The 10,390-nt window shown below is 36.8% G+C and overlaps 2 protein-coding genes across 2 annotated transcripts; both read left to right on the forward strand.

Moving 5' to 3' along the window:
- Positions 1-1,302: 1,302 nt before the first annotated feature.
- Positions 1,303-4,083, forward strand: LOC126798736 (probable prolyl 4-hydroxylase 7). Its single transcript, XM_050525776.1, has 8 exons — positions 1,303-1,516; positions 1,634-1,720; positions 1,819-1,876; positions 1,991-2,095; positions 2,692-2,749; positions 2,839-3,014; positions 3,104-3,167; positions 3,613-4,083. Exons 1-8 carry the CDS (start codon positions 1,404-1,406, stop codon positions 3,918-3,920), a joined length of 969 nt encoding a protein of 322 aa, XP_050381733.1. The 5' UTR covers positions 1,303-1,403; the 3' UTR covers positions 3,921-4,083.
- A 663-nt stretch (positions 4,084-4,746) lies between these two features.
- On the forward strand, positions 4,747-6,400 carry LOC126798734 (transcription factor MYB35). The gene is made up of 3 exons (XM_050525774.1): positions 4,747-4,879; positions 4,978-5,107; positions 5,569-6,400. Exons 1-3 carry the CDS (start codon positions 4,747-4,749, stop codon positions 6,398-6,400), a joined length of 1,095 nt encoding a protein of 364 aa, XP_050381731.1.
- Positions 6,401-10,390: the final 3,990 nt, after the last annotated feature.

The raw sequence follows: 10,390 nt of genomic DNA on the forward strand, positions 1-10,390 counted from the left end.
CTGAAGGTGGGGTCAGATGTGCATGGTTCAGGCGTTTGAACTTCTTATCTTCTCATATCCATGCTGAGGCTCTAGCTTGCATATTTGGCCTCACAACTATGGTAGAGTAGGGGTGGAGAGAGGTTGAGGTAGAGAGTGACTGTTTGACTTTAGTGGCAGCCTTGAATAAGAATGGCGGTGACATGGTGAAGGTAAGTTCGATATTACAAGACTGTCGTGATTTTAATGTCTATGTTCGATTTTATATTGATTTGCTATGTGTACCGAGAAGCTAATAGTGTAGCCCATAGATTGACGCACTTTGCTAGTTTAGATAGAGTTGTAGCATTTAGCTTAGCCAAGGTGCCTGGTTTTCTTCAAGATATCATCTTTGAGGATAAGTGTAATGCTGAAAAATTGGCGCGAGGTATTGGTGTTAAGTTCCCCTCGTTGCCAAGTACTCTTATTAATAGAAATAATGGATAAGGTATAGCCTCTCTGGCTATGTTTCTTCACCTTATTTTCAAAAGAAAAAAGAAAAAAGGGTTTCTCGAATCATATGTTCCATCTCCTTAAATCAGAGCTCTTTTAGTGAGGGATCTTTTTTTTATTTAAAAAAGAGATAGCTCATTCACTAATTTTTCGATTACATGTTCATATCTCAACCGTTCAACTTTTAGAGTCTAATGTATATATCACCTCTGTAAAATTTCAATCAAAATGGAGATGTTTAAGACATTCAAAACTAGACATTTTATAAACATTAACGGTTTATGTTTGACAGTTTTGGTGCGTTCATTGTTTTTTACCAAGTTTGATACCTTAACAATTACCATTTAGACTGAAATTTTATATAGGTGATATATACATTAGACTCTAAAAGTTGAACGGTAGAAATATGAAAATATAATCGAAAAATTGGTAAAAAAGCTATCCATTAAAAAAAATCCCTCGTTGGAAATGGCTGCTCCTTAAATAAGCTAAATTACTAGACGAGTGATCATCTAACTCTCACCTTAATCCAATTTGACTTGATCACATTAGGAACACAAAATTTGCAAATGTCAACAAACTCAATAATACACGATCATTACATCATTTACATGTGGACGTATATGTAACTATGCGTACATAGGTATATAGTTCTTGTATTACTCTGGACCGTCCTGATTTTCCAAACCCCACTGTTTGTGTCCTAACTAGAAAAATTCCAGACAATTACAAAAGGGAAAGTCTGACCAGTTTTTCCCAGTAGCCAACAGCCCCTAAGATTTTCAGTGGGCGCCCCTCTCTTATTGGTCCCTAACTCTCTCAAGTCTTAACTCCCCACTTTGACATTTTTGGGGAAAAACCCCCCAACACTCTTCTTCTACATTCTTATTCCCAATATCAAATTCTCCCCCAAATCAAAAACCCTAGCTTTCATGGATTCTCGCCTCTTTCTCGCTCTTTCACTCTGTTTCTTCTCCCTCTCCCTCTTCCCTCACACATCCCACTCCAGAGCTCGAGTCCAGAACCTGATCGACCTCAAAAAAACGTAAACTTTAATAATTTATATGATCTTTAATAGTTTATATGATCCAAATTCATATTGTTATTGTGTTTTTGATCTTAAAGTTTGAATTTTTGATGGGATATTTGCGTGCATTTACAGTGTGGGATCTGTGATCAAATTGAAGAGAGGCCCTTCTTCTACTACATTTGATCCGGCTCACGTCTCTCAGCTCTCATGGAAGCCCAGGTCTTCTTCTTTTTTCTTTCTCTCAATTCTGCATTTTGAATTCTCAGCTTTGATTGTTTCTAAAGGAATTGACTTTTTCCTGTTTTGGTGATCTGCAGGGCTTTTCTGTACAAGAATTTTCTGACTGAGGAGGAGTGTGATCATCTGATCAACCTGGTAAAGTGTTTTAGTTTTTCGATTTGATGTGATTTAGCACAGAGGTTTAGGTCTGTTTGATTGACAATGTGGTTGAAAGTTTGGATTTTTATTGGTGTGGATTTTTGGGGTTAGGCCAAAGATAAGCTGGAGGTGTCCATGGTGGCTGATAATGACTCTGGTAAGAGTATAAAGAGTGAAGTGCGGACGAGCTCTGGAATGTTTCTCTCGAAAGCTCAAGTGAGTGAATTTATCTGTTTTAAATATATAGCTTTGTATAAAGATTGTTTCTTCAGTCGATGTTTTTGGTTGGATTTGTTTGATTGTTTTCATGCGCGTTGCTTTGAGATGTTATGGCACATCTGATTTACACTATGTAATTTTGAACATATTACAACATTGTTGTAAGGTTTCTTTTGGTCTTTTTCTTTTTGTCTGTCTTCTGTGTGCTCGAGTTGTGGCTATTGTCTAAAAAGTGTTACACTGTGGGTTAGCATAGTTCTATACGAAATAAGTAGAAGCTGAATCTAGTGCATGTTTAAGGGTCTGATTTAACTCATGTTTTTCAAATCGGAAGGCCAAATTTTTAAAAATTAATCAAGAGCATTTCTGTATGCATTCCTAAACCTTGTTATAATAAGTAAAGTTTCCAACTTTGGTTTAGCTCCAAACTCGTTATGTATCTCATGTTTACTGCGTGATAACTGCATTATAGTGTGTAATTCTTTTATTGTACATGCCCAGAAAATGCAAAGCATCATCTCTTACTTTGGTGTCAGCACTTTTGGATTTTTGAACTTGCAATGCTTACTTGATGCTATTTGTTCTCCTTGAAGGATGAAGTAGTTGCCAACATTGAGTCCAAGATTGCTGCATGGACTTTCCTTCCAATTGGTAAATATCTCACTTTTTCTTGAATAGGGTAAGAAAATGTTTTATTTTATCTTTAATGATGTTAGGTTATTCTTTTGTTCTCTAATCAGAAAATGGGGAGGCGATGCAGATACTGCATTATGAAAACGGTCAAAAGTATGAGCCACATTTCGATTATTTTCATGACAAAGCCAATCAAGAATTGGGTGGCCACCGAGTTGCCACTGTATTGATGTATCTCTCTAATGTCAACAAAGGTGGGGAGACAGTCTTTCCCCAAGCGAAGGTGAATAGTTACTTGCAACACTGTATTTTCATGCCTCAAAATTCTCTTGCCTTTGGAATTTCAAAGGTCTAATTTTACTTTTCCGACAGGTGAAAACACTTCAGAACAAGGATGAGGAGGTCCTGTCTGAATGTGCTAAAAATGGATATTCTGGTACTTTTTATCCATTCTAATAACTGCTATCATTGTGTATTGACTATTGAAATCTAGTGCTTAGCTCTCGTAATTGATCCAAATAATCTATGTATCCTCCTCTATATTAATAGATAAGGTTGTTAATTCATAGCATGCCCAAAGACAAAGGGAGGAGCAATTGTGGAATACTGGAATTTTCATTTTTCTGGTTTTTTTTCTTCCTGCATTTGTAGTTTATATACCCATCAGCACTATCAAGTTTTAACACCAAATCAATTTGAATTAGTGATTTAAGGTCCCTAGTCAACTTTTGTAACATCTGTTGAAACCTATTTTGCACCGTTATATTACTATATGTTATGAGATGTCGAATTTCTCCAAATAAAAATGTTATGACATGTTGAACACTATCTCCCATATGTTTTGTTTGACTTTGAAAAATACCTCTTTTCTTCCCTGACAGTGAAACCGTTCAAGGGTGATGCGTTGCTGTTTTTCAGTCTTCTTCCTAACGCAACAACCGATCCAAACAGTTTGCATGGGAGCTGCCCTGTCATTGAGGGTGAGAAATGGTCTGCAACCAAGTGGATTCATGTGAGATCCTTTGAAAAGTCAATAAAGATGGTACATAGCGGGGAGTGCACAGATGAGAACACAAACTGCGCTACATGGGTTAAAGCCGGTGAATGTGAGAAGAACCCTACATACATGGTGGGTTCAGTCGATCAACCCGGGTTTTGTAGGAAGAGTTGCAAGGCCTGCTCATCTTAGGGCAGTTATGTTCCTTCCTAGTTCTTTCTATACGGAAAGTGATTGTTATTTAGATGTATATAACATTGAGTTCTTTCCCAGATCAACTTTCCTAGCACATTCATAATGTACTTACACAGTTTACTATTACAAAAATGAACATGTAGGTCAAATTATTCTATTATTTTGGTTATGACTTTAAAATAGGTAATGCTTTCTTTTCAAAGATACTCACCTGTGTAATGAAACCTGGATGGTGAGGCATGCTGTTGAAATGAGAGCCAGTGACATTGTTATGCTGTCACAATCTGGGGAAGAGCCTAACCACATAAGCTTGGTCGTACTAAAAAGCTTAATTGCCTTTAGACCCTTTTTCCAAGTTAATATTTCTACGAGATGAATGCATGCGATTTTTTGATGTCATGTTTAACCATTTACTAACAGACGAGCACGGTCATGCAATTCTGGTTATAGGGAGGCAATAGAAGTAAGCATCAGTTCCATTTTTCTTTAAAAAGAAAATAGGAAAAGTCCCTGTCAGGATATCAGTATTAGCTAATATTACCATGCCCAATTCACCCAATGTGAGCCTAGATAGAATATGCAATTCTATGATGTCATGTTAAACCGTTTTATAAGAAATGATAATGTTCATGCAATTCTGGTTAGCTTGGAGCCAAAGGGCGCATGCATTTCTTGTTTCTGATCTCTTTGCTAAACAAAACCCTTCCCTTTCTTCATTATAAGTACTCTGTCAAACTTGCATCACCATTACATAAGAATAATATTCACCTTAATTCACACTGCTCTCTCTCTCTCTCTTTTCCCCCTGTGATTCTCTCTCAAAATGGGAAGGCCACCTTGCTGTGATAAGTTAAATGTGAAGAGGGGACTCTGGACTGCAGCCGAGGATGCAAAACTTCTTGCCTGTGTATCCAAACATGGAGTCGGAAATTGGACTGTGGTTCCTAAGAAAGCAGGTTGAGCGTTAATTTCTTAAATAGTTCGTTGAATCGATATTATCGACTACATAATCATGTTTATGCATTCATAGTTATTGTGTTAATGACTTTTGCAGGATTGAACAGATGTGGGAAGAGCTGCAGGCTTAGATGGACTAATTACCTCAGGCCTGACCTCAAGCATGACACCTTTACTCCTGATGAGGAAGAGCATATTATCAACCTTCATAAGGCTATAGGAAGCAGGTCACTTTTCTATCACGAGAATAAAAAAACTTCACATCTAGTTGAATTAAATCAAAGACAAATGGATTTTAATAAACTAGTTGAAATTTCAGACCTTTAAAAACATTAAAATCCTCTTTATTGATAAATATGCTTGTTAAGCTCTTAAGTTGTTATATTGAATTTGAAGAAATCAATCAGATAGACAGATCTATTTATAGGGTACAATCTTGAGTTGCTTTTGCAATGGAAAGATAGATGATCTGATTATGATAATTTTTTGTATTTCATGAACTTTCCACAATTTCTGATGTGTAAGAGCTGATGTCACTTTAGTTGTAAAAGATCATAATAAACACAAATCATACTATAACTGTTTTAACATGCAGCAGTATTCTGTTAGAGCTTAGAAGTGCATGCATATATAGTGATCATCTCTTTCTCTCTCATGATACCTAGCAATTCTTATGATGGTAGTGCAGGTGGTCTATGATTGCAAAGCAACTACCAGGAAGAACAGATAATGATGTGAAGAACTACTGGAATACTAAGCTGAAAAAGAAGCTTAAAAATATAGGAATCGACCCTGTAACCCACAAGCCCATATCTCAGATCCTCACTGACTTTGGTAACATCACTTGCCTTCCACATCACACCGGGAATCATTTTGAGCCCTCTCTTAACAACAACTTGAACACGAGCACTGCATTCATACCTGAGTCAGATCTATCTTCGGGGATCACAGAACTTGCATACACCAATATGGTGATGATGAACCCCATTATGGAGTCACATGACCACTCCTCTACTAGTGCTCTTCCCTTCGGCTTTCTGTCTCACTTTCAAGCAATGAAACAAGATGACACCGTGCCATTGCCTCCTCATTTTTCAAATGAAGTAACTTCCTCTTGCTCATCATCATCTTCTCCTCTTGCCACAGATCTATTGAGCCCGCAGTATCATGCTTCTGCACAAGTTATGGCACCATCTTCATCTCCCTTTAATTGGAGTGAATTTCTTCTACAAGATCCTCTTTCATCCACAGATCAACCTAAGGAAGAAGAAGTGTTTCATGGACTTTTATCGTCACCAGCCAATCCCACAGTTGGTAATGGAATTCAATCTCAGTCATTTGAAGTTGGATCTTCATTAGCCATCAATGGAGGTCCAAGCTTGAACATCAACAAAAATTTGGCTAATGATCACATAGCCTCTTCTGCCTTGATTTCATTTGTGGACACCATCTTAGGTCAAGATAGTGAGATAAGGACAGCATTGTTCCCTGAACTTTTGGATGGATCTTTTGATTACTAATGATGCTATGACATCATAGTTAGCAATTTTCCTTTTAGATTACCTACATATATAAGCAAGCTTTAATTTTCTTGTCGAATTTTATCATATCATCCATGTCACTGTAATTTTTGTTCAAGGATATTACACATCTATCTACTTTAACATATTTGGCGATGATACAGTATTTGCAACACGCACTCAACTCCTATTGCAAGCTGGAATTATAGTCTTCATCTCTCGATTTCTTCTCCTTTAATCCTGGTTGTTTTAGGGGATTTACATATCCCTATCCAAATTAACTTCAACTCGAGAAAAAAAATTGAAAGTAGGAAAACTGAAAATACTAGATGGGCGTCAATAGAGATAAGCAGCGGATAAATAAAGTAAATCACTTTACTATTGAATATAAGATTACAATTGTCAACACCATTTAATCAATTGGAATACATTCTCAAAAGTAATAAAATACTTCACACTTGATTTACACGGTCAAGTGTATAACAAAGTCACTAAGATCTTTCTAGCCACTAAGGTCTATGACGCCACAAAGGTCGTTGATGCCACGAAAGTCTTGAGGTTGAGCCACAAAGGACTAAACACTCTTTCGATGAACTACTCACCAAAACAATACAAGGATGATTTTGAGAAAAACTCTTTGTCTATTTTTGTAGCTACACTCTGCCAAAAATCGTTCCTCTACTCTTTAACACAAAGTGTGTGCATATATATAGGCGGCATCTGCAGCGGACGTCCGCAAATTTAAAAAGCGAGGATGCATCATGATTCAAGTTTTCAACATCCACAATCTATTGTTAAGTCATCTTCTCTCTCACTCTGGAAGAGTTTGAATAACCTTAATATCACAAATCATTTCAAAATGGCCTTTGATTCGTAGTGACCATGAAACTCATGTTCAACTACCATTTGATTTACATTCAAGGGTTGAAAACAAAATAACTCAACTTAAGATTTTTTAAAACCCCATAGATATATTAGTCTACTAAATACCTAATCAAAGGAGGGAATTTAGCACCTATATGGCAAGAATGACCCTCGGATAAAAGCTTTCCTAGTTGGACTAGGAAACGTCTTCGTTTTCTCTCTCTTTGTTGTACACACCCTTGAGATCCATCAACTCATGGAGATCAATATATCTTAAAATTTTTATCTTTGTTGGGCCGTTTTGACCGACCCGGATCCATCGTTGGAACATACTCGGATCCTTAGTCTCTTAAGAATCGAAGTTAGAACAACATCAGAGTCCTACTCTGTTCTTAAAATGGTCAAAATCCCTAATTTATATTCACTCCCTTCCGGCTACTATTACGGTTAGAGCTTCAAGTCTTACGATTTAGTTTTGTACTCAGACTCCCAAAGGTGAGAGTTTTTGGAATTCAGAATTTGTTTCATGTATGTGAAGTAAACTGATAAACAATTAAGAATTCTGCCATGTTTCGCCAATCAATTCCGCCACTGCGCTTCTATTTGCACCATTATTTCCAACATAAACATCCATATTCTTTCCGCCATCAATTCCCCCACTGCACTTCTATCTCCAACATTATTTCCATGAGAAACAACTACAAGATTCAAATTGCTCAAACGGTTACTTCCTAAGGACTCACTTGGGGAGTTGTTCTACATATATATAATGTAATTTCATTACTTGATAATTTTGTTGACATCACAAACAATCTTATCAACCATCCCCAGTACACGTAGGAGGAGGAGACGCAGAACAGTTGTGAAAAAACCACTAAAAAAGAAGAACCATGTCATATGAGTTTATGGCCATGATTGCTTTGACACATTCTGTGAGATTTTGATAATCATATAGGTTCCTACTTTGAATTCATCCACCATCACCATTCTGATAATACTTTTTTTTTTGGAGAAAAAACAAAATAAATCTAGTAGTTTATAGTTTTGAAATGTACTCGTAGTTTTGAGCATTGTTCGTCCACCAAATTCAACTGTTCGTCAACTATCTCATATGAATCTATAGAAAAATTGAGATTTTTTTTGATAAACAGATGGATGAAGATGGCTGGCGAACAATGCTCAACGAAGAAGTGGGAGATGTGTTCACAACAAATTATAGGTGCTGAAAGCTAATTTGGATTAAAATTATGTGGACACTCAATGTCTCCGTCTTGATCTTGGAGATGTGTTCATTATTAATGCTTAGAGGGAATTAGCACACAAATGATCGACTCCAATTGAATATAATCAATTGATATTCTAAAACATTTCGACTTGAAACTGAATTCTCTCAAATTCCAAATTGAAGATACTGAGTTAGTTTTAGTGTTATATGGGCCTTCAACTAGAGGGTGGCAAATAGGCCCAAAAGCCCGAGCCCGGCTCGGACACGGCATGGCCTGAGCCTGTTACTGGCCCGGTCCGTTATTGTAATGGGTCAGGCCGGGTCGAGATATTTTTACACATGGGCACAGTACGGCCCGATCCCTTTTTTAGCCCGACGCGACCCGAACATGATAAATTCATGGGTCAACTCGTTAAACACATAATTTTATATTATTTATATTAATATTTAAATAATTATCATTATTAAACTTAAATATTATACTTTTTAAATTAAAATCTCTTGATTATTTTATTATTTTAACTACATATTTCACAAATATTATCAAAATATTTAAAAAAAATCATTATTTTGACATACGTAATGTTTTAAAAATAAGATTATGAAATAGTTGTAGTATTTTATTTATTTTATTATTCTAAATAGTTATATAAAACAAGTATTCAAAATACATAATATTTTTTATTTTAATTGTGTCAAATAATGCTAATGGGCCAGGTTGACCCAATTGTAAACTCGGCCCAAGCCCGACCTGATATGGGCTTGGGGCGTGGGCCAGATCATGCTTAATATTTAAGCAAATAGACCGGCCCGAGCCTGTCATGATAAATAAATGGGCCGGTCCGAACATGACACAAACACAGTTTTGACCCGTTTAAAATAGATCGGACCGACCCAGTCCAGCCCGTTTGCTACCTCTACCGTTAACAATATAAGATGGTATCACTCAATCGCATGTCATTAACACTGCTTGCATCATTGTACGTTGTTCCCGTCCCCTAACAAAATTGAGCTCTCTGATGTTTAACCCATGAGAAGGTAACTGTACAGACCTCTGGCTCTTGCTCAAGCATTGCTTTTGGTCGATTCCTTCTGGAGAATTTGTCTGTACTAGTAAAATTAATCAAAAAAGATACTTATGAGCCCAGTTTGGTACTTTGCACCCGATGACTCGAATAACAAATAATGTGTTTTTTTTCAAGCTCAACACTGATGGCAATAGAGATATAGCCTCAGACAAAATTGGTGCAGGTGGGGTAATTAGAGAACATTTCGGAATTTGGATCACTGGATTTCAACTGAATTTGGGAATTGGTGAGATTCTTGATGCAGAAGCTTAGGGCCTCTATTTTGGTTTGAAGGCTGCTGTTAACTTGAATATCAAGAATTTGGAGATTGAGATTGATTCTGCAGTGTTGGTTCACTTGTTACAAAACTCCAACCTATCAAACCATCCTTTGGGATCTTTGCTTAAAAGTTGCAATAATCTGATGGCGTCTATGGACAATGTGAAGTTAGTGCATATTTTTAGAGAGTGTAATATGACTGCTGATGCTTTGGCCAAGTTTAGCACTAGTCATGAGATTGGTCTGGTGAAGTTTGACAGTCCTCCTGTGTATGCCTCTCAAGCATACCTTGATGATCTTGGTTCTGTCTCTAGAGCCAGGAGATCTGGTGCTTGTTTTAGCACTTAATTGTCTGCTTTTGTTTTTTCGTTGGGCTCTTAGGTCCCGTTTGTAACAAAAATAATAATAATGTGTTTTTTTTTCACAAGTAACGATCATAAAAACAGGGCTCCGCTCTTAGCACTAAACAATTCATCAGAATGAGATAAAAAACACAGCACATAAACAGTAATGGGGGACTAATCGCATTTGGATTCATGCTTCAACCCCTATGTA

Source organism: Argentina anserina, chromosome 6, assembly GCF_933775445.1.
Source record: "Argentina anserina chromosome 6, drPotAnse1.1, whole genome shotgun sequence".
NCBI lineage: Eukaryota > Viridiplantae > Streptophyta > Magnoliopsida > Rosales > Rosaceae > Argentina > Argentina anserina.

Bases quoted from the DNA above. Each gene is read 5' to 3' on its own strand.
- LOC126798736 (XM_050525776.1), top strand. From the start codon at position 1,404: ATGGATTCTCGCCTCTTTCTCGCTCTTTCACTCTGTTTCTTCTCCCTC. The intron at 1,721-1,818 runs GTCTTCTTCTTT...GGTGATCTGCAG, and splicing joins CAGCTCTCATGGAAGCCCAG to GGCTTTTCTGTACAAGAATT. The intron at 3,015-3,103 runs GTGAATAGTTAC...CTTTTCCGACAG, and splicing joins CAGTCTTTCCCCAAGCGAAG to GTGAAAACACTTCAGAACAA.
- LOC126798734 (XM_050525774.1), top strand. From the start codon at position 4,747: ATGGGAAGGCCACCTTGCTGTGATAAGTTAAATGTGAAGAGGGGACTC. The intron at 4,880-4,977 runs GTTGAGCGTTAA...TGACTTTTGCAG, and splicing joins TGTGGTTCCTAAGAAAGCAG to GATTGAACAGATGTGGGAAG. The intron at 5,108-5,568 runs GTCACTTTTCTA...ATGGTAGTGCAG, and splicing joins CATAAGGCTATAGGAAGCAG to GTGGTCTATGATTGCAAAGC.